The following is a 22,874-nucleotide window of genomic DNA, read 5'->3' on the forward strand; positions in this document are numbered from 1 at the left end:
TCGAGTATGTGTCTCCTGATTCACTGAAACCATTAGTCCTAAAATTCTTGATATTATCAATAGCAGGCTTTAGGAGTTGTACCTAAATCTTTCACTGACTGCACTATCTTAATTTTACTGGACCTTTCGGCTGCATTTGATACAGTTGACCATAATATTTTGATTTCACGGCTCGAACAATGTGTTGATATTAAGGGTACTGCATTGGATTTTCGGTTACTGCATTGCATTTTCGGTTAACCTTGGAGACTATGTCTCCTCAACTGCCGTACTCACATGTGGGGTCCCCCAGGCCTATATGGCCTATTCTGTTCTCCCTGTATATGCTCCCTTTGGGGCATATTTTTAGGAAATTTGGTATTTCTTTTCATTGTTATGCAGATGACCTGCAAATCTATCTGCCCTTGAAACATAAAGATACCTGCTCTCTAGTGCCTCTAAAGCAGTGTTTTGAAGAAATTAAGACCTGGATGGCACTAAATTTCATCAATTTTAATGAAAACAAAAAACAGAAGTGGTGTTGTTTATGCCAGGGGGAACCTGTGAGTCAGTAGACCTAAACCTCAGTGAGCTGAATCCATATGTGAAAATAGGTGTTGTTATGGATTGTGATTTTAAATTGGATAATCAGATTAATTTGGTAGTTAAATCATGTTTTTTTCCAATTGAGACAACTCACCAAGGTGAAACCTTTCCTGTCCTCTAAGGACTTTCAAAGAGTTGTGCATATTTTCATCTCAAGTTGCCTTGATTACTGTAACAGCCTTTATTTAGGTATTAATCAGGCCTCTCTCTCCAGACTGCAAATGGTCCAGAATGTGGCAGCTCGCATATTGATGGGCACGAAAGCGGGAACATATCTCTCCCATTCTCGCGTCTCTTCAGTGGCTATTATAGGATTCATTTTAAAATATTGGTGCTTGTTTTTAATTTTCTTAATGAGTCAGTGCCAAGTTACTTATCAAATTTGATTAATCTGTATGCTCTGTCAAGAGCACTAAGGTCTGCTGACCATTTGCTCTTAGCTGTTCCAAGAGTAAAACTGAAGGGGTTCTTACATATGCATACCTCATGAGTCCTCCATTCACTGTGCTGGACATGATCTAGCACTGAAACAGTCTGAACATTTGTTAATTAGACAACTATTTATCACCATCCACTAGTCATAACCACATACACTGCCACTGTTCACTTCGGGTTGTTTTCCCCTTTGTCAAGTAGACAGTACTCAAGTCAGAATCCTTCCTTACTAGTGGTTGATTGATTCAACATAGAACAACTAAAAGCACAGTTAATATTGAACTAGACTGACACTGATCAGACACTTGAGAGCTAAGAACAGCAGTTACCTTCAAACAAATAAAATTCCCCTAACTATGGTGCTGTGAGCTGAGATGCTCAGTAGCAGTCCAGCATGTTGCAGCATAACAGTGTGCTTCTGTGCTTTCATATCTGTTTTTTTCATTGCCACATGCGGTTTCTTTAGGTTCATGTCCTGTCTCCGCTTATGTCTTTTCATTTTTGTTTTTCTTATCTGTCTTCATTGCCCACACCTGTTGTGAAATTACCCCTTAATTAGTATTTTCACTTAATGCCTTATGTGTCTTCTGGTTGAGTTCCCTCCAGAGGCTGACATGGTGGTCTCCAATGTTGAGTTTCTACCAGAAGCTGACATGGTGGTCTCCAGTGCAGAGCTCCAGCCTGAGACCGACTGAGTGGCCTCTGAATAGCTGCTCACACAGAAAGGGAGACTGAAATGTCTCATTATTAGTCATTTGAGAGAACTAATTAACCAACAGTCACATTCAAGCAACACTACAGAATCAACAATACTTAACAACACAGCTCTTCTAGTGACAAAAATCTGGATCCAACTGAAATTGAAATAGTACACAATCCTAGTCAGAATCCTATCTTACCAGTAGAGAATACAATAAAAGCAACCAAACTCATTCACACCTCATAACACTGCACCCCCCAACTCCGGCTTCTGCTCTCTCTCTCTTCCCCCTGGAACCAACCGTAGCACAGAGGAGAATGTTCCCCCACCCATGATCACTGCAGCTCTGGTGCACAGAGAGCTGAGGAGCCTTCATTACAGCAAAGCAACTGGTCCAGATGGAGTATCACCACGACTACTGAAGGTCTGCTCGTTTTTGCTGGGAGACCCTCTAAAGCGTAACTTTAACCTGAATGGGGAACAGGAGAGGGTCTCAGAGAGAGACGTCAGGCCAGTCACCTTGACATCACAAATAATGAAGACCATGGAGCAGGTGCTGCTACACCACATGAGGCCACAGGTATACCATGCCCTTGAGCCTCTGCAGTTTGCATACCAGGGTAAAGGTGGCATGAATTACAGACTACCTGATAGGCAGACCTCAGTATGTGCAACTGGGATACTGCAGGTCTGACATGGTGGTCAGCCGTATGGGAGTGCCACAAGGGACTGTGCTCTCTCCAGTCCTGTTTACATTCAGACTTCCAATATAACTTGGAGTCCAGCCACATACAAAACAGGAGGAGGAGTACTTGGAACTGATCCAGACTTTGTTGCAGGGTTTCGGACCCTAAGGAACTGTAAGTAATAACAAAACATTTGATACAGGATTGCGGAGAGCTCCAACACGCGGAAACCGTTCTGGTACCATAGACAGGTGAAAACAAATCTCGGGTATTTTTTATTTTTTTTTGTTATTATTTTTAGTCCTGTTGGTTCATTTCACCACAATGAGATGGATTCTGTACTAATGATGCTAAGCATTGTTTGGTAATAAATGTTTTTTGTTATTCCCTGCTCAGTATATGTCTGAATGTTATGGTAAATCTCACAGGGCTTTAAAGCCAAGTGTACATTGACTTACAGCTATTGTTATATGGTGCATGGGAGACTGAGCTCGCATTAGCAGCACCGCTACATAACATGTAAAACTGACCTTTCGTTCTGAGTGAGAGACATATTAGCCAGCTATACTGCACTTGTAGACACATAACAATCTAGTAGACTCATCACCAGTTCCTCCCAGGCAAGGTGTGAATTTTCGATAATGGTTTGATATAGGGTATCACATTTGCGACATAGAGGATTGTGTGAGAGGGCTATCTATCTATCTATCTATCTATCTATCTATCTATCTATCTATCTATCTATCTATCTATCTATCTATCTATCTATCTATCTATCTATCCAACCATCCATCCATCCATCCATGCATGCCATCCTGCCTGAATGACTTCTGCCCTTTAGCACTTACACACATAATCATTGTGCTTTGAGAGTTTAGGCCCACACTGGACCATCAGCAGATTGCCTACCATGGAACAGGAACATTGAGGATGTTTCCCCAGCATTACACATCATACTAACTTACTTGGATAAGAAGAACATATATACAAGAATATTGTTTGTTAGTTTTAGTTCAGTTCAACACAGTTATCCCATCCAAGCTGATCACTAAATTTGGCGACCTTGGCATCAACACGTTCCTTTTTAATTGGATACTGGCATTACTCATCAACAGACCTCAACATTGTAGCGATTTTGGCTCGAGAAGCAAGGTAAATATTTATGAGTAATTATAACGCGTTATAGTGACTCTAAATATTTTAACCTAAGTTAACTAGAGCTGGAGGCCGTGCAGACACAGACTCGCGACCTACAGGTGAAGCAGGCCGAGCTGCGGGAGTGGAAAGCCGCGCTGGAAGCTCCCCGGCCGGTCGCTCGCCTGTCTCAGGTAAACTCCCGGCATGTAACTACTACTCCCTCCACCTTTACTCCGTGTGTTTCTCTATCCAGGCCCAACGCACCCAGGACATGGCATGGCCAGGAACTGTTCACTCCGGCGCCGGGGCACCCGCGGATCCTGGGTGCAGCAGTGGAGGACGTGCACCGGGCCCCGATTGAGGACCTCTCCCCCTCCACCACCGCCGGTCTTCGAGATCCCCACTTGGAACCGCTTTGCCCCGCTTTGCGAGACGGACCGCGACACCGTGATCATCGGAGACTCCATCGTCCGCCACGTCCGTGCTACTGTGTCGTAAGGTAAGGCTGGGACCCACTGCTTACCTGGTGGTCATGTTCTTGATGTCGCTGCACAGGTACCTAAGGTCATGAGCAGAAACACCGGAGCTGTGGTTCTTCATGCTGGCTCGAACGACACCAGCCTGAGGCAGTCGGAGATCCTGAAGAGGGACTTCAACACCCTGGTGGAGACGGTTCGCACCACAGCGCCCACAGCAAGGATCATTGTGTCTGGACCGCTTCCAACATACCAGCAAGGAATTGAAAGGTTCAGTAGATTTTTCACTTTAAATGAATGGCTTCAGTCATGGTGTCAGACTCAGAATCTACTCTTTATTGATAACTGGAATGTTCTGGGAGTGTCCTAGGCTGTTCCGTGCTGACGGCCTGCACCCCAGTAGAGTTGGAGCGGATATCCTCTCAGACCACATCTCCAGGGCGCTGAACACCTTCTGACTGGTAAACTACTCCTTAAATTTAAATTTCAATAGTCATCCTTCACCTCAACACATTGACACAAATGGACACATAGCTCACCCTATAGAAACTGTGTCTGTTCCCCGAGCAGTGAGATCAAAAAGTAAATACGTGAGTTCTTTAAATAATCTTACTGTAATTAGACCAGAAAAATGCCATAGAAGCACACAAAAAAAGGTTCCTAAAGTATGGGCTTCTGAACATTAGATTGCTTACACCCAAAGCACTTATTGTAAATGAAATCATCTCAGAAAATAGCATTACCGCACTCTACCTTACTGAAACTTGGATTAAACCAAATGATTACATCGGTCTAAATGAGTCTACACCATCAGGATATATTTATAAGCATGAGCCTCCTCAGACTGGTCGTGGACGTGGTGTTGCCACGATCTTTAGTGATTACCTTGCTGTTACCCAGAGAACACAGTATAGAATTAGTTCTTTTGAAGTGCTTGTCCTTAATGTTACACTACCGCACATGCACACAAAGAAATCCCTGATGTCTCTTGCTCTAGCAACCGTGTACAGACCCCCAGGGCCCCACACCGATTTTCTTAGAGAATTTACAGACTTTCTTTCAGACTTATTGGTTAACTTTGATAAAGCATTAATTGTAGGTGACTTTAATCCATGTTGACGATACAAACAATGCTTTAGGACTCACATTTTTGGACTTACTAAACTCACTTGGGCTTAAACAAAACATCACTAAAGCAACTCATCGTCGTAATCACACACTAGATTTAATAATATCACACAGAATAGATGTCATTGATATAGATATCATACCTCAAAGTGATGACATCACAGACCATTATCTCATAACGTACACACTACCTATAGAACAGACTAACTGTGTCTCACCATTTTATCGAGTCGGTAGAACTATTATTCTGACCATTAAAGACAGATACACAAATAACCTGCCTGATCTGTCTGGACTTCTTACTGTACCCTTAAACACAAATGACCTAGATGTAATGACTAACAGCATAGACTCTATATTCACTAGCACATTAGACACTGTTGCCCCATCAGATTACAGAAGGTTAGAGATAAAACATTTGCACCGTGGTATAATAGTCATACTCACACCCTCAAAAGAGAAACCCGTAACCTCGAGCGAAAGTGGAGGAAAAACTAAATTAGAGGTTTTTAGAATTGCGTATAAGGACAGTATGTCCAGCTATAGACAGGCTCTAAAAGCTGCCAGGGCTGAGCACCTGAGCAAACTCATAAAAAATAACCAGAACAATCCCAGGTTTTTATTTAGCACAGTGACTAGATTAACAAAAAAACAGAAATCTGAACACATTATTCCATCCCAGTTAAGTAGTGAGGATTTTATGAGATTCTTCACTGATAAAATCGAAAGTATCAGGAATAAAATAGGTGACGCTCAACATATGAGAGCAACTAGTGACCCAGTCTCACTTAAGGCTCTAGACACACAACTACAGTGCTTTACAAGTACATGACAGGAAGAGTTAGATAAACTTATTACCACATCTAAATCAACAACTTGCTCACTAGACCCCATTCCAACTAAATTACTGAAAGAAGTGTTATATAAAGCTGGTGAGCCTCTTCTTAATATTAGTAACTCCTCGCTATCTTTAGGTTACGTCCCTAAATCGTTCAAGTTGGCAGTCATTAGGCCCCTCATTAAGAAAACTAATTTAGATCCAAATGTGCTATCAAATTACAGACCTATTTCACATCTTCCGTTTATGTCTAAAATACTAGAAAAGGTTGTGCTTGTTCAACTGAGCTCCTTCTTACAGGAGAACAACATCCTTGAAGAGTTTCAGTCAGGTTTCAGGCCCCATCATAGCACAGAAACTGCACTTGTTAAAGTTACAAACGACTTGTTCTTAGCTTCAGACAAAGACTGTATGTCACTATTAGTTCTACTTGACCTTAGTGCTGCATTCGACACTATAGATCACAACATTCTCCTAGATAGCCTCCAGAATTACACAGGTATTCATGGACAGGCTTTAAGTTGGTTTAGATCCTACCTGTCTGATCGATACCATTTTGTTGAATTAAATGGTGAATCCTCCAGTTTATTACCAGTTAATTATGGGGTCCCTCAAGAATCAGTTCTGGGACCTCTGCTTTTTCGATATACATGCTTCCATTAGGGAACATTATTAGAAGACATGGGATTAGTTTCCACTGTTATGCTGATGATACACAGTTATATATCTCATCAAAACCAGATGAAATAGCCAAAGTGTCCAAATTAACTCAATGCCTTAGAGAGATAAAAGACTGGATGAGCTGCAACTTTCTGTTGTTAAACTCTGATAAGACAGAAATACTACTCATAGGTCCAAAAACCAGTACACAGAAACTTTCACAATTTAACTTTCACTTAGAGGGATGTACTGTTACTAGTAGCTCGACAGTGAAAGACCTGGGTGTCATACTAGACAGCAACCTGTCTTTTGAAAATCATATCACCCATACTACCAAAACAGCCTTCTTCCACCTTAGAAATATCACCAAGCTGAGAAACTTCCTGTCTGTATCTGATGCTGAGAAGCTAGTTCATGCCTTCATGACCTCTAGACTAGACTATTGTAATGCATTACTAGGTGGTTGTCCTGCATCTTTAATAAATAGGTTACAGTTAGTCCAAAATGCAGCTGCCAGAGTTCTCACTAGGACAAGAAAGTATGACCATATAACCCCAATTTTATCATCTCTACACTGGCTACCTGTTAAGTTTAGAATTGATTACAAACTGCTGCTACTTACGTACAAGGCTCTTAATGGTTTAGCTCCCATGTATCTAACTAGTCTTCTAACACGTTACAATCCTTCACGCTCTCTGAGATCACAAAACTCAGGACTTCTGTTAGTTCCCAGAATATCTAAGTCTACTAAAGGTGGTAGAGCGTTTTCTTATTTAGCTCCCAAACTTTGGAATAGTCTTCCTGATAGTGTTCGGGGCTCAGACACACTTTCCCAGTTCAAAAGCAAATTAAAAACTCACCTCTTTAGTCAGGCGTACACACACATAATACATCCCATAAAATTATGCATCAATACTTTTTCACCTTTTTTATGAACAGCAGATATATTAATCCCTCTACACTGCTTTTCTCTTTCTACCCATCCCGAGGCATCCAGACATTGTACCAGCTCCGATCGTCTTCCGTGCGATGAAGATTTTGGACCTCCACTGAAATGAGGCTGACTCTATAAGAATCCTGAGACATCTACAGATCTACCAGCTCCAGTTGGACTCTATGATACCAAGAGGAGATCTGAACTCTATGTGATCTTTACACCAATTCAACACTTGTTTGACTGTATATTTGTAATCACACCACCAGTGTCACCCATATGAGTTTGGGTTCCCCTTTGAGTCCGGTTCCTCTCAAGGTTTCTTCCTTACCAATTTAAGGGAGTTTTTCCTTTGCACTGCTGCCTGAGTCACCTCAGACTTGCTCATTGGGGATAAATACATACATACATACATACATGCATACATACATACATACATACATACATACATACATACATACATACACACTGTGAACTATATATATCTTATTTTTTTACTATTTTAGTTCTTTGTATTTCTCCTTATGTTTAACTTCTCTTCTATGTTTTTGTTCTGTAAAGCTGCTTTGAGACAAAGCCCATTGTAAAAAGCGCTATACGAATAAACTTGAATTGAATTGAAATGAAGTTGAAATTAACGGTAATGGAATTAGTGTTACACTTATTTGGTCTGTTCGTCCAGTGAACAGTCCGTGTAACCTTTATTAATTCTATGAAGGCGGTATCTTCCCGGCCGAGAAAGATTCCCTTCCCTTTTACTTTATACTTTAATGTAAATTAAATTAACTTAATAGAGCATGTAGTTCAGACCAGATGTTGCAGGTACCTTAAGTTTGTGAGAGATACTCAGAAACAATCACTTGTGGCACAAAAATATGACATTTAATGAATGAGACAAACACGACATAAAACTAACTACACAAACAAACAAAAGAAAATAGGGAAAACGAAGAAGAAAATAAAATAACACAAAAGAAATTAAAATTGGGGAAAGGGAGGAAGAGACTGGAAAGAAGAAATTAGAGAAAGGAAGGAAAGGAATGGCAAGCTTAAACTTCAAATTTAATCACACCCTCAATGGGAAATCGTCACCGGAAACTTAAATTCACCTTAAGACTCAATACAAGGTTCATACTTAAAATACGCATCCAAATTGGTTGGTAAAGGAGACGGTTACTTGCATTGGCTTACTGCACAAGGGTCCGGATGCAACAGAGAAGGAAGATGGAGTCGTCTCCAAGCTGTTCCGAAAGTCTGACCACGGATTGGTGGTGTTTGTGACAATTTAAAGGTAGTGAACTCCACCCATCTTTGGGAGATGGCCAATACTACGGCCTGAGTTTTCGGAGGGAAAACTCCCTTTGTTTCAGGTGTCTGTGAGCTATAAAACTTTTAGATGACTTTGAAGTTTTATCCAAGGTGTATTAAGACGGTATAGAGCCTTTTGTGCTCAAATAAAATACACCATTGTTTGAAAAATGAGTAACCGATAATTTTGTGGTCATTTGGATACTAAACATGAAAGGGAAATGACGGTATAAAGGCAGCAGTACATTACATACATAGATCAGTAATCAAAGTGTAACTGATAATACTACAGTGTTGTGTTCTGACACATGACCAAAAATTCACCCTTGTCAGGAAAGTAAGGAGTAAATAATTTTAAGTCAGGCAAGCCTTAACAGAAGAAACACATTACAACAGGGTTATAAGAATAAGAATCTTAGAGTATCTTATCTACTTGTTTTATTAGTAAAAGGAATGTCTCATTGTGTTGTGTGTGTGTGTGTGAGTGTGTGTGTGTGTGTGTGTGTGCGTGTGTGTGTGTGTGTGTGTGTGTGTGTTCTGGTTGAGGGCCCCTATGAGTTCAATCAGAGAAGCGCCATGGGGTTATCTGGTTTTTGTGTAGGCTCCAGTCATTCTGGAGCCAGTTGTGTGTGTGTAAAACTGGGTTGCTCATCGGTTGATTGAAGATTAGATGCCGAAGTTTAGGGTGCCTAGGACCTGAAATCTAAATGACCTGTACCAGACGCTACAGCATGTTAAGTCAAATAACATCACCTCCTCAAAAATGATTACAAAAATGTAATGAACATTGGCGTACACCAAGACTGTGTGCTGAGTCCCTTCCCGTATCACTTTTCACCCATTACTGCAGTCACGATTTGGATTTTTCTACTTTTATTAAGTTTTTAACTATAACTGAATCTTACTATGAACAGATTTGTGAAATTTTCCTCTACAGTAGAGGGAGTAAGTCTTTAGAATACAGAGACCTCTAGTGGTAAAGAGGGGATAATCATATCATACAACTGATATTATTTTTAAATCTCTACCATAAGAAATGACATTTATCTTTATTAAAAAAAAAGTGTTTCTTTGGAAATGATGCATTAAATAAGATTATTATAATATTACTTTTAGAGTCACATCAGCCCTGCTCTGATTAAGACTGAAATGGATCAGGGAGAGCAGAACTGAGCCACACAATAATATAAAGATCAGTGAAGTGAGAGAGAGATTTACATAAAGACGGCTGAGTGATCCTCTTTCTCCCAGAATAGAGCAGCACTTTCACCAGATGTTCAACTTTCTTCATCCAAACTCACTGAAGCACAACACACAGCCCTGAATCTACAGCTAAACACACTCTCTCCTCACACTGATAATGACTATTAACTCCAAGAAAAGAACACACAATGTCCAAAATGAAGCTTTATTTCAGCAGAGCAAAACTACAGGAAGAGCAACAGGACAGTGAAGAGAGTAAAGACAGAAATGTCAGCATTGTGTAGAACTGAAACTCTATTGTAGATGGATGTGGAAGCAGCTCAGTGTTCAGTTCTATCTTGGAGCTGTTAGCCTTAACACTGGCTCTTTCTGAACGTGACCGGATGATCCACGCCCTCGTGGGAGACCGTACAGACAAACTCCTCCCCCTTTTCCCAGAGTGCTTTGCTGAGGGTCAGGGTACTGCTGCGTGTGTAACCGTCTTTCTTCTGTTCTTCTGCACTGGTCAAGACCCCGTCCTTCACCGCCGAGCCGTCCACCGTCCAGCTCACCGACGCCCCCTGTGGAGAGTAGGCAGACAGCAGGCAGAGCAGCGAGGCCGATTCCTCAGACTGGTGCAGAGAGGAGGGAGGGAGCAGAGACACGGAGGGCTTCACCGTGGGACCTTCTGTAGACCACAAACACACAATAAACACACCTTTACACACGCTTACACAACATTTACTCATTACTGCTTCTTCACATCACTGCACTTCAGTAGAACTACTCAGCAGGAGAACATTTCCTAGTTCCTCCTTCTATTATGGAGACACTCAGACTTTGATGGCCTTTATTCTGGGAGTGTGTTCCAGTCCTCCTGAGTCCTTCTGTTATTGTACATGTAGTGCTACAGAAAAATAAATCCACTGCTGATGTTAATACACTGATATTCCACACAGTCAGGGCTCGAAAACATCACACCTTCCCTTTGAGTTTCCAGAGAAGAAGATTTACTCCATTACACAAATCACATATCTGGCAAAGAGGCTGAGAAATCAGTTCAGTGATGGAAATAACCACATCACACCACATCCACCTTTCTACACACTGTTTATCTTTGCTTCCAGATTCAAAATCAGTCCATCAGTAACATGACAGAAGGCTAACAGACACAGGATGAAGTTTTCTACCATGTCCTTCACAGCACACTGTATGAACTTCAGAAGCTGTGAATGTGAAAGTGCTGTTTACTGATGAACACACTGTCTACTTATTCAGCTAACAGCTAACTCCTGATTTTTAATTTCCTCTCTCTTATTTTTATTTTACTGAAACTGTCTCATCATCAAAACATACTCCACATTCCTTATCTCCAAATTATAAAGACCTACAAATGAATAAATGGATAAACAAACAGAAATTCTTTATGATGTCCACATTTTTCTATTTGTCTAAACTGTATTTAATATTTTGATAAACAATAAAAATAAATGAATGGAATGTTGAATAAAGAAGAGAGACTTACTGATGATGAGTTTGGTTCCTCCACCAAAAGTAAACCACAGTGATACATTCTAATGAAGCCGTCGTACAAAAACCTCTGTTACACTCCAGTGACCACACACACACACACACACACACACACACACACACACACACACACACACACACACACACACACACACACATACAGTTGTGGTGTTTGCATATGTGCTCTGTGTCACTGCTACACACACTTTAAGAGCTGTAGTGCTGATCAGAGTGTGTTCAGTCCTTTCAGAGCCACTGACACGCAGCACAATGATGATGGTACTGAGTCTCCTGCTGGGGACACTGGGACTCCTCGCTCACCGTGAGACATTCTCTTTACTTTTATTATTCATACACATCATCACATCACTCTCACACTCATTACTACATCTGTTTCCATTATGTTAACTCTGCATCCTTTTCTTTAGAGTCTTTTGGGGGAAATCGTCCTGACTCAGTCTCCAGGATCTCAGTCTGTTTCTCCAAGAGAATCTGTTACTCTCACCTGTAGATCCAGTGCAGATGTTAGCAGTTACCTCCAATGGTACCTGCAGAAACCTGGAGAAGCTCCTAAACTCCTGATCTATTATGATATTAATCGTTACACTGGGGTTCCAGATCGTTTCAGTGGCAGTGGATCAAAAACAGAATTTTACCTAAAAATCTCTGGAGTTCAGGCTGAAGATGCAGGAGATTATTATTGTCAGCAGTATAAAAACGGGTAAACACAGTGTTACAGCATCGTACAAAAACCTCCCTGAGCTGAAGAGGAAGTGCTCTGACTCAGAAACACACACTGATCTGAGAACAGCTGCTAAAGCTGCACTCCACTGAACATCATCAAACATCTTCATGTTTCAAAAATAATCCTTCTTCACAGTTTCAACACAAACCAGTCTCCAGTTCTACCCCAACCTGATGAAATCTAGACTGATTTTCAGTCATGTGGCCACTAGATGGTGCTGTAATAAAACTGTATACATGCTGATCTGTTACTGTGATGAAGAGAAGATGGACTGAGGATTAAACAATCTTTAAGATGAACTAATTGACATTTTTTCTGTATTCCCAAAATACTTGACCAGTCTGATCTCCTCCTCTGATCTCTCCCATCAACAAGATGTTTCAGACTGCAGACCCTCTGATTACAGGATGGTTTTGTTTTTCACACCATTCTGTAAAAACTCTAGAGATGGTTGTGTGTGAAAATCCCAGGAGATCAGCAGTTTCTGAAAAACCCAAACCAGCCCATCTGATACCAACAACCATTTACTGTTAAAGTCACAGACATCAGACTTTTACTCCATTCTGGTGTTCGCTGTGAACTTTAACTGAAGCTCTTCACCTAAATCTGCATGATTATATACACTGTGCTGCTGCCACATGATTGGCTGATTGGATAACTGGATGAATGTGCAGGTGAACACAGGTGAAGGGTCTTGATAAAGTGGTGTATATCATTTCATCCATACCTGGAAAATGTCCCCCAACTAACCCAGATAAATAAAAGCAGTTAAAGCAGTGAAACTGAGAGAGAGAGAGAGAGAGAGAGAGAGAGAGAGAGAGAGAGAGAGAGATCGAGAGAGATCAGTGAAGTGAGAGAGAGATTTACATGAAGACAGATGAGTGATCCTCTTTATCTCAGAATAGAACAGAACTTTCACCAGATGTTCAACTTTTTTCTGCTTATTAAGAGTCCAGACTGGAAACATCAACGTCTTCAATCATCAGTACAGTGATACACTCATGGTACAAAAACCTGTTACACTACAGTGACCACACACACACACACACACACACACACACACACACACACACACACACACACACACACACACACACACACACGTTTCCATAGCGAGAGGTTCCACTTTGCATTATCAGCTCATGCTTCAGTGCCCTGTGAGTGTTTATAGCCCTGTGACTTTAACACTTCATGACTGAGAGCTGCTGCTCAGCGACTTCACCCACAGAAACCATGAGTTTGATCAGCGTCTTCATCTGCACACTGCTCCTCTGTGCTCAAGGTAAGATTTCACTCAGTGAAATTTATTCAACATCTAATAATTATCTTACCTACATTTCTTCATCCTTCTCCTTTTTCAGGATCCCAAAGTCAGGCCATTGTGACTCAGAGTCCTGCAGTGAAATCTGTTTCTCCAGGAGACACAATCACCATCAGCTGTAAAACTAATCTTGCTGTTGATAATGACTGTGACAGTAAATATGACTGTTTGTACTGGTTTCAGCAGAAACATGGAGAAGCTCCTAAACGGCTGATCTATTGGGCTAGTACTAGAGCATCAGGTATTCCAGATCGATTCAGTGGCAGTGGATCTGGAACTGATTTCACTCTGACCATCAGTGGAGTCCAGACTGAAGATACTGGAGATTATTACTGTCTAACTGATCATTACAACACATTCAAAACTTATACGTTCACACAGTGTTAGAGCGTCGTACAAAAACCTCAGTGAGTGAGACTGCTGCAGCTGCAGGTGCTGAGGAGGACGATGTGATGCAGCACAATGACACGGTTTAACAAACACAATACACTTACTCAGTAGTCAAGTCCAGCTTTCTCATCTCTGAGCTTCATTTACATATTTGACAGAGCTGCCATGAGGCCAAAACCCTGATCAGAGGTCAGTAGTTGGTCATTTACCACTTTAACCAGTGTGGTGTTAGAGTGTGGTGAGGAATAAATCAGAAGATGTTATGTGTCTTACTCTGATACAGATCTGCACCTAGATGTTCAGCTAACACTTTTTTACATTAGACCTGAGTTTGAAAGCTGATACTAAACTTCATAGCACATGACCTGGTAATCCAGCTGTGAATTAAAACACCTTCACAACACTCCATTCCCTGTCGACCCTTTGATGATGTCAGAGCAGTGTATCATATACTGTGACATGAATACCTGCAATTATCCTGTACAACCACTACCATGAGTCCCTCTGTTCAAATCCCACAGCAAAACTCAGTCACATGTCATTTCCTCTCTAATGTCCAGGCCTTGGTGCTTTTGAGCTTCTACCTTGCAGTACTTCATGGCAGAGTCATGTGTTGACAGAAGACATTACAATAATTATAAAACAGTACATACAAGAAGTTTATTCATGAACCTTCATCAGATCTTCCACATTTCCAACATCTGCACATTTGTACTGAAGCAGAATGGTGCACTGTATCTATGAACCAAAGAGCATTGTTTGGTTCTCGTTGCTTTATGCTCCTGTGGCAGAAAAAAAAAAAAAAGTGCATGGATGCTGCCTTGGCACCATTGTGTCCCCAGGCATCCGTGTACTGAATTACCTGGATGACTGGCTCATTCTGTCCCAGTCAAACGCTATGGCGGCCAGTCTTTGAGATTCTGTGCTTGCCCATATGAGGTCTCTAGGCCTTAGGTTGAACCCAGAAAAGTGTGTGCTTTCTCCTTCTCAGAGAACCACCTTTGTGGGGGTATTTTGGGGCTCCACTTTGATGCGGGCACATCTGTCTCCCGAACGGGTGGCTTCCATCTTGTCAGCAGTGAAAGCTATTCGGCTAGGCCGGGGCCTCTCTGTTGCCGAGACACAGAGTGTGCTGGGCCTCATGTTGGCAGCAGCCAACATTATCCGGGCACCCTAGAGGTCTGTGCGAGGTTGACACCACTGTCAGACAGCCAGGCAGCATGCCAATGGATCCTGGATACCGTAGAAAAAGGCTACAGGAACCAGTTCTCCTCCCGTCCTCAGCGCTTTCATGGTGGGCTGCCTACGATTGTTGGCAGACACCAGGCGGTGTTCCTCCAAGAGGAACTTCTCTCACTCCTGAGGAAAGGGGCCATAGAGCATGTTTCCCTCCCCAGGTGGGACTCCAGCTTTACAGCCGATATTTCACTGTTCCAAAGAGGGACGGGGGGCTGCGTCCGATTTCAGACCTGTGGGCTTTAAACTGTACTCTGAAGACTTACAAGTTCAAGATGCTCATGCTCAAGGTTATCGTGTCCCAGATAAGGTCCACAGACTGATTTGTGATGATCGACCTTGAGGACGCTTATTTTCACATAGGCATTCTGCCGGAGCACAGGAAGTTCCTCAGGTTAATTTTTGGGGGAGAAGTGTACCGGTATTGTGTTCTTCCTTTTGGCCTAGGCCTTTCACCACGCAGGTTTACAAAGTGCATGGACACTGCCCTAGCACCATTGTGTCTCCAGGGCATCCATGTACTGAATTACCTGGACGACTATTACCCCACCCCACCCCAGAGATGGGGAAGCTCCGAAGGGGACCAGTCCCTAGAGGCAGGCCTCTCATCAGAGGTGACCAAGACTCTTCTGAATGCTAGGGCTCCCTCCACTAGGAAGCTATATGCTCTGAAGTGGAGGCTTTTTCGCCTCTTGGGCAATGAACAACGTCAGGATCCAGTTCACTGCCTGTTCGGTACAGTGCTGGAGTACCTGCAGTCTTGCTTTTCTCTACTTTGAAGGTGTATGTGGCTGCCATTGCTGCGAACCACGAGCCTGTCCTCGGGGCCTCCTTGGGTAGGCACCCTCTTGTCTCTCGCTTTCTGTGTGGTGTCAGGCAGCTGAGGACCGCGCCTCCTTCCTGCAGACCGCGCCTCCTTCCTGGGATCTCTCTGTGGTCTTGGAAGGGCTGCTGGAAGCCCCCTTTGAGCCCATGGAGTCAGCCTCTCAGAAGTTTCTGACCCTGAAGTTGGCTCTGCTCCTAGCCTTGGCCAGTCTCAAGAGTGGGGGATTTGCAGGCTGCCTGCTTAGAATCTTTTCCCCTGGCATGTCCAAGGATTGTTCACCGCTCTACCTCGTGGAGTAACTCCTCTGCCCCCTTTTTGTCTGTCTTGGGGGCCCAGAATAAGGGTAATCCGGTTTCCGCCAGCACACTGAGTATTGGAGGCCATTAGCTCAGGCCTATGAGGTGCGCGGTCTTGCCTCGCCTCTCGGCATCAGGGCTCACTCCACTGGGAGTATTGCCTCATCCAGTGCATTGGCCAGGGGTTTTACCTTTGGAGATGTTTGTGCTGCGGCAGGTTGGTCCTCTCTGCACACCTTTATCAGGTCCTATAACCTGGATTTGGACCGCTCTCCAGGGTCCCAGGTCCTGCAGGGCCTTGATGGTCTGTTCCCAGTCTGCTCATGCTCTCTCATGGCCTCTGGCACAGTCATCGACCGGTGCATGGCAACGTGGGTACTGGCGTTCCCATAGCATCAGCACTGACACAGCGTCGAGTTCCCTCAAAAGGGAACTACACCAGCTTACGTATGTAACCAGCTGGCCATGCCCCGGGCATCCTCACGTGCTTCTTTCAGACAAATAGAAGCTGGAGTAGTGTGACGTAGATGCGCTTATATGGACTTGCTAGCGCGTAATCACTCCATCACGTGTCGTTCCCGAGCCATTAAAATGGCGAGTGTGCACACAGAGCTTCGGACACAATGTCCTCACACAAGCGTTTCCCAGAGCGTCAGCACTGACGCAGCATCTCATACATACGTAACCTGGTGTAGTATCTAATTTACATTTACAGCATTTGGCAGATGCCCTTATACAGAGCGACTTACATAAGTGCTTAAATCTCTATCATTGGATACATCAATGCTGATTCACTAGGTAACACACATACCGCTTAGAATTAACGCCAAAATGTTCAATCTTGGTGTCATCAGACCAGAGGATCTTATGTCTCATAGTCTGGGAGTCCTTCATGTGTTTTTTGGCAAACTCTATGCAGGCTTTCATGTGTCTTGCACTGAGGAGAGGCTTCCGTCGGGCCACTCTGCGATAGAGCCCCGACTGGTGGAGGGCTGCAGTGAGAGTTGACTTTCTGGAACTTTCTGCCATCTCGCTACTGCATCTCTGGAGCTCAGCCACAGTGATCTTTGGGTTCTTCTTTACCAAGGCTCTTCTCCCATGATTGCTCAGTTTGCCTGGATGGCCAGGTCTAGGAATAGTTCTGGTCATCCCAAACTTTTATGAGGATTATGGAGGCCACTGTGATCTTAGGAAACTTGACTGCCGCAGAAATTCTTCTGTAACCTTGGCCATATCAGTGCCTTGCCACAATTCTGTCTCTGAGCTCCTTGGGCAGTTCCTGCGACCTCATGATTCTCATTTGCTCTGACATATACTGTGAGCTGTAAGGTCTTATATAGACAGGTGCTTGCCTTTCCTAATCAAGTCCAATCAGTTTAATAAAGCACATTTGCACTCCAATGAAGAAAAAATGAACAGCATATGAGTTAAATATGAGTGTCACAGCAAAGGGTCTGAATACTTATGACCATGTGATATTTCAGTTTTCTTTTTTAATAAATTTGCATAAATTTCTACATGTCTGTTTTTTTCTCTATCAAGTTGGGGTGCTGAGTACATTAATGATAAATAAAATGAACTTTTTTGATTTTAGCAAATGGCTGCAATGAAAGAAACAGTGGTCAATTTAAAAGGGTCTCAATACATTCCGTACCCATTGTACATCAATCAAAAGGTGCAGGCTATTTGGTAGTGCCACAAGTACTAAAGGCTACAGCAGGGGGCAGAGCTTTTTCTTACAGAGCCCCACAGTTATGGAACAGACTTCTAATTAGTGTTCAGGTATTGTTATGTAATTATGTAATTTATAATCACACTCTCCGGGGCACGGTGGCTTAGTGGTTAGAATTTTCGCCTCACACCTCCAGGGTTGGGGGTTCGATTCCCGCCTCCGCCTTGTGTGTGTGGAGTTTGCATGTTCTCTCTGTGCCTCGGGGGTTTCCTCCGGGTACTCCGGTTTCCTCCCCGTCCAAAGACATGCATGGTAGGTTGATTGGCATCTCTGGAAAATTGTCCTGAGTGTGTGAGTGAATGAGAGTGTGTGTGTGCCCTGTGATGGGTTGGCATTCCGTTCAGGGTGTATCCTGCCTTGATGCCCGATGACGCCTGAGATAGGCACAGGCTCCCCGTGACCCCAGAAGTTCAGATAAGTGGTAGAAAATGAATGAATGGATGAATAATCACACTCTCTGGTGTCATGCAGATCCACTCAAGGTTTCGTACTCATAACTTCTCAGAGTTGTTCCTTGCCACCATTGCCTTGGACTTGATCATTAGGTATAAATATAGATTTACATTTTGAAAAAATAAACTTTGCAGTTTTTGTCTTGAATTATTACATGCATGTAAAGCTACTATAGTCATTGTTAAAAGTGATATAGAGATAAAATTGAATGAGACTTGAATTTCTTATGTATCATGGAGTCTAGTCTCTGTCTCTGTTCTATGATGAGGCTTGATGACTGATACATTACATGATTATTATTCCTATGGAAGTCTGAACATAACTGCTGTGTGTGACCTTTTATAGGATCTTGTAGATAAAAGGCATGTTTGATATTGTCCTAAAGTTGGACAGGTTCAGAGGTGGAAGGGAGGATTTTTAATGAATGCTGAAGGATGAAAAATGCTGCATTTAACTGCAAATGAAAATTAGGTTTAATCACAAACCTATTATAAATATAAAATTTATCATCCTTTAGATGATAAAGTGTGTAGTGTCAGTTCCCTCAACCATAAATCCTGCTCTAAAGAAAGACATGAAACCAGCTTCCTGTTCCACACCCAAATAAACACACAGAGTCAGTTTTAAGCAGGAAATCAGAGAGCAGTGTAGAGGAAGTGAGATTTACATGAAGACGGCTGAGTGATCCTCTTTCTCCCAGAATAGAGCAGCACTTTCACCAGATGTTCAACTTTCTTCATCCAAACTCACTGAAGCACAACACACAGCCCTGAATCTACAGCTAAACACACTCTCTCCTCACACTGATAATGACTATTAACTCCAAGAAAAGAACACACTATGTCCAAAATGAAGCTTTATTTCAGCAGAGCAAAACTACAGGAAGAGCAACAGGACAGTGAAGAGAGTAAAGACAGAAATGTCAGCATTGTGTAGAACTGAAACTCTATTGTAGATGGATGTGGAAGCAGCTCAGTGTTCAGTTCTATCTTGGAGCTGTTAGCCTTAACACTGGCTCTTTCTGAACGTGACCGGATGATCCACGCCCTCGTGGGAGACCGTACAGACAAACTCCTCCCCCTTTTCCCAGAGTGCGTTGCTGAGGGTCAGGGTACTGCTGCGTGTGTAACCGTCCTTCTTCTGTTCTTCTGCACTGGTCAAGACCCCGTCCTTCACCGCCGAGCTGTCCACCGTCCAGCTCACCGACGCCCCCTGTGGAGAGTAGGCAGACAGCAGGCAGAGCAGCGAGGCCGATTCCTCAGACTGGTGCAGAGAGGAGGGAGGGAGCAGAGACACGGAGGGCTTCACCGTGGGACCTTCTGTAGACCACAAACACACAATAAACACACCTTTACACACACTTACACAACATTTACTCATTACTGCTTCTTCACATCACTGCACTTCAGTAGAACTACTCAGCAGGAGAACATTTCCTAGTTCCTCCTTCTATTGTGGAGACACTCGGACTTTGATGGCCTTGATTCTGGGAGTGTGTTCCAGTCCTCCTGAGTCCTTCTGTTATTGTACATGTAGTGCTACAGAAAAATAAATCCACTGCTGATGGAAATACACTGATATTCCACACAGTCAGGGCTGGAAAACATCACACCTTCCCTTTGAGTTTCCAGAGAAGAAGATTTACTCCATTACACAAATCACATATCTGGCAAAGAGGCTGAGAAATCAGTTCAGTGATGGAAATAACCACATCACACCACATCCACCTTTCTACACACTGTTTATCTTTGTTTCCAGATTCAAAATCAGTCCATCAGTAACATGACAGAAGGCTAACAGACACAGGATGAAGTTTTCTACCATGTCCTTCACAGCACACAATATGAACTTCAGAAGCTGTGAATGTGAAAGTGCTGTTTACTGATGAACACACTGTCTACTTATTCAGCTAACAGCTAACTCCTGATTTTTAATTTCCTCTCTCTTATTTTTATTTTACTGAAACTGTCTCATCATCAAAACATACTCCACATTCCTTATCTCCAAATTATAAAGACATACAAATGAATAAATGAATAAACAAACAGAAATTCTTTATGATGTCCACATTTTTCTATTTGTCTAAACTTTATTTAATATTTTGATAAACAATAAAAATAAATGAATGGAATGTTGAATAAAGAAGAGAGACTTACTGATGATGAGTTTGGTTCCTCCACCAAAAGTGAACCACAGTGATACATTCTAATGAAGCCGTCATACAAAAACCTCTGTTACACTCCAGTGACCACACACACACACACACACACACACACACACACACACATACAGTTGTGGTGTTTGCATATGTGTTCTGTGTCACTGCTACACACACTTTAAGAGCTGTAGTGCTGATCAGAGTGTGTTCAGTCCTTTCAGAGCCACTGACAGCACAATGATGATGGTACTGAGTCTCCTGCTGGGGACACTGGGACTCCTCGCTCACCGTGAGACATTCTCTTTACTTTTATTATTCATACACATCATCACATCACTCTCACACTCATTACTACATCTGTTTCCATTATTTTAACTCTGCATCCTTTTCTTTAGAGTCTTTTGGGGAAATCGTCCTGACTCAGTCTCCAGGATCTCAGTATGTTTCTCCAGGAGAATCTGTTACTCTCACCTGTAGTACCAGTCAGAGTGCTAGCAATTACCTCCACTGGTACCTGCAGAAACCTGGAGAAGCTCCTAAGCTCCTGATCCGTTATGCAACTACTCGTCAGTCTGGGATTCCAGATCGTTTCAGTGGCAGTGGATCTGGAACACAGTTTAGTCTAAAAATCTCTGGAGTTCAGGCTGAAGATGCAGGAGATTATTATTGTCAGCAGGCTCAGAGTTTGCCGTACACACAGTTTTACAGCATCGTACAAAAACCTCCCTGAGCTGTAGAGGAAGTGCTCTGACTCAGAAACACACACTGATCTGAGAACAGCTGCACAGCTGCTAAAGCTGCACTCCACTGAACATCATCAAACATCTTCATGTTTCAAAAATAATCCTTCTTAAAAAGCAGAAATCTCTTCATCAGCTGTTCGTGCTGTGATGAGAAATCAGCTGATGTGTGTAATGATATCTGATGATTTCCACCTTCTGCTAAGAGGAGCAGTGTCTACTACACACTACTGTAACACACAATGTAGTGCAGGATCTTTCAATAAGAGGCAACATTTATTTCTATATGATTCTAGATTTAAAGATTCATTTTCTCATCATCTGTAAAGTTTCAACACAAACCAGTCTCCTGTTCTACCCCAACCTGATGAAATGTAGACTGATGTTCAGTCATGTGGCCACTAGATGGTGCTGTAATGGAACTGTATACATGCTGATCTGTTACTGTGATAAAGAGAAGATGGACTGAGGATTAAACAATCTTTAAGATGAACTAATTTACATTTTTTCTGTATTCCCAAAATACTTGACCAGTCTGATCTCCTCCTCTGATCTCTCCCATCAACAAGATGTTTCAGACTGCAGACCCTCTGATTACAGGATGGTTTTGTTTTTCACACCATTCTGTAAAAACACTAGAGATGGTTGTGTGTGAAAATCCCAGGAGATCAGCAGTTTCTGAAAAACCCAAACCAGCCCATCTGATACCAACAACCATTTACTGTTAAAGTCACAGAGATCAGACTTTTACTCCATTCTGGTGTTCGCTGTGAACTTTAACTGAAGCTCTTCACCTAAATCTGCATGATTATATACACTGTGCTGCTGCCACATGATTGGCTGATTGGATAACTGGATGAATGTGCAGGTGAACACTGGTGAAGGGTCATGATAAAGTGGTGTATATCATTTCATCCATACCTGGAAAATGTCCCCCAACCAACCAAGATAAATAAAAGCAGTTAAAGCAGTGAAACTGAGAGAGAGAGAGAGAGAGAGAGAGAGAGAGAGAGAGAGAGAGAGATCAGTGAGGTGAGAGAGAGAGAGAGAGAGAGAGAGAGAGAGATCAGTGAAGTGAGAGAGAGATTTACATGAAGACAGATGAGTGATCCTCTTTATCTCAGAATAGAACAGAACTTTCACCAGATGTTCAACTTTTTCTGCTTATTAAGAGTCCAGACTGGAAACATCAACGTCTTCAATCATCAGTACAGTGATACACTCATGGTACAAAAACCTGTTACACTACAGTGACCACACACACACACACACACACACACACACACACACGTGTCCATAGCGAGAGGTTCCACTTTGCATTATCAGCTCATGCTTCAGTGCCCTGTGAGTGTTTATAGCCCTGTGACTTTAACACTTC

The 22,874-nt window shown here is 42.6% G+C and overlaps 1 long non-coding RNA gene and 1 gene segment (V, D, J or C); both read right to left on the bottom strand.

Annotated features, from left to right (window-relative positions):
• Window positions 1–10,909, bottom strand: part of LOC113642187 — a 26,983-nt gene extending 16,074 nt beyond the window's left edge. The window contains 1 exon segment of the C gene segment in view: window positions 10,811–10,909. Coding sequence covers window positions 10,811–10,818 — 8 coding nt within the window.
• Window positions 10,910–19,441: 8,532 nt separating this feature from the next.
• On the bottom strand, window positions 19,442–20,971 carry LOC113633998. The gene is made up of 2 exons (XR_007144167.1): window positions 20,755–20,971; window positions 19,442–19,917 (listed from the first exon to the last, which is right to left on the bottom strand). It is a non-coding gene; the product is annotated as an uncharacterized LOC113633998 (long non-coding RNA).
• Between the last annotated feature and the right edge of the window lie 1,903 nt (window positions 20,972–22,874).

This window comes from Tachysurus fulvidraco, chromosome 10 (genome assembly GCF_022655615.1).
Source record: "Tachysurus fulvidraco isolate hzauxx_2018 chromosome 10, HZAU_PFXX_2.0, whole genome shotgun sequence".
Lineage (NCBI taxonomy): Eukaryota > Metazoa > Chordata > Actinopteri > Siluriformes > Bagridae > Tachysurus > Tachysurus fulvidraco.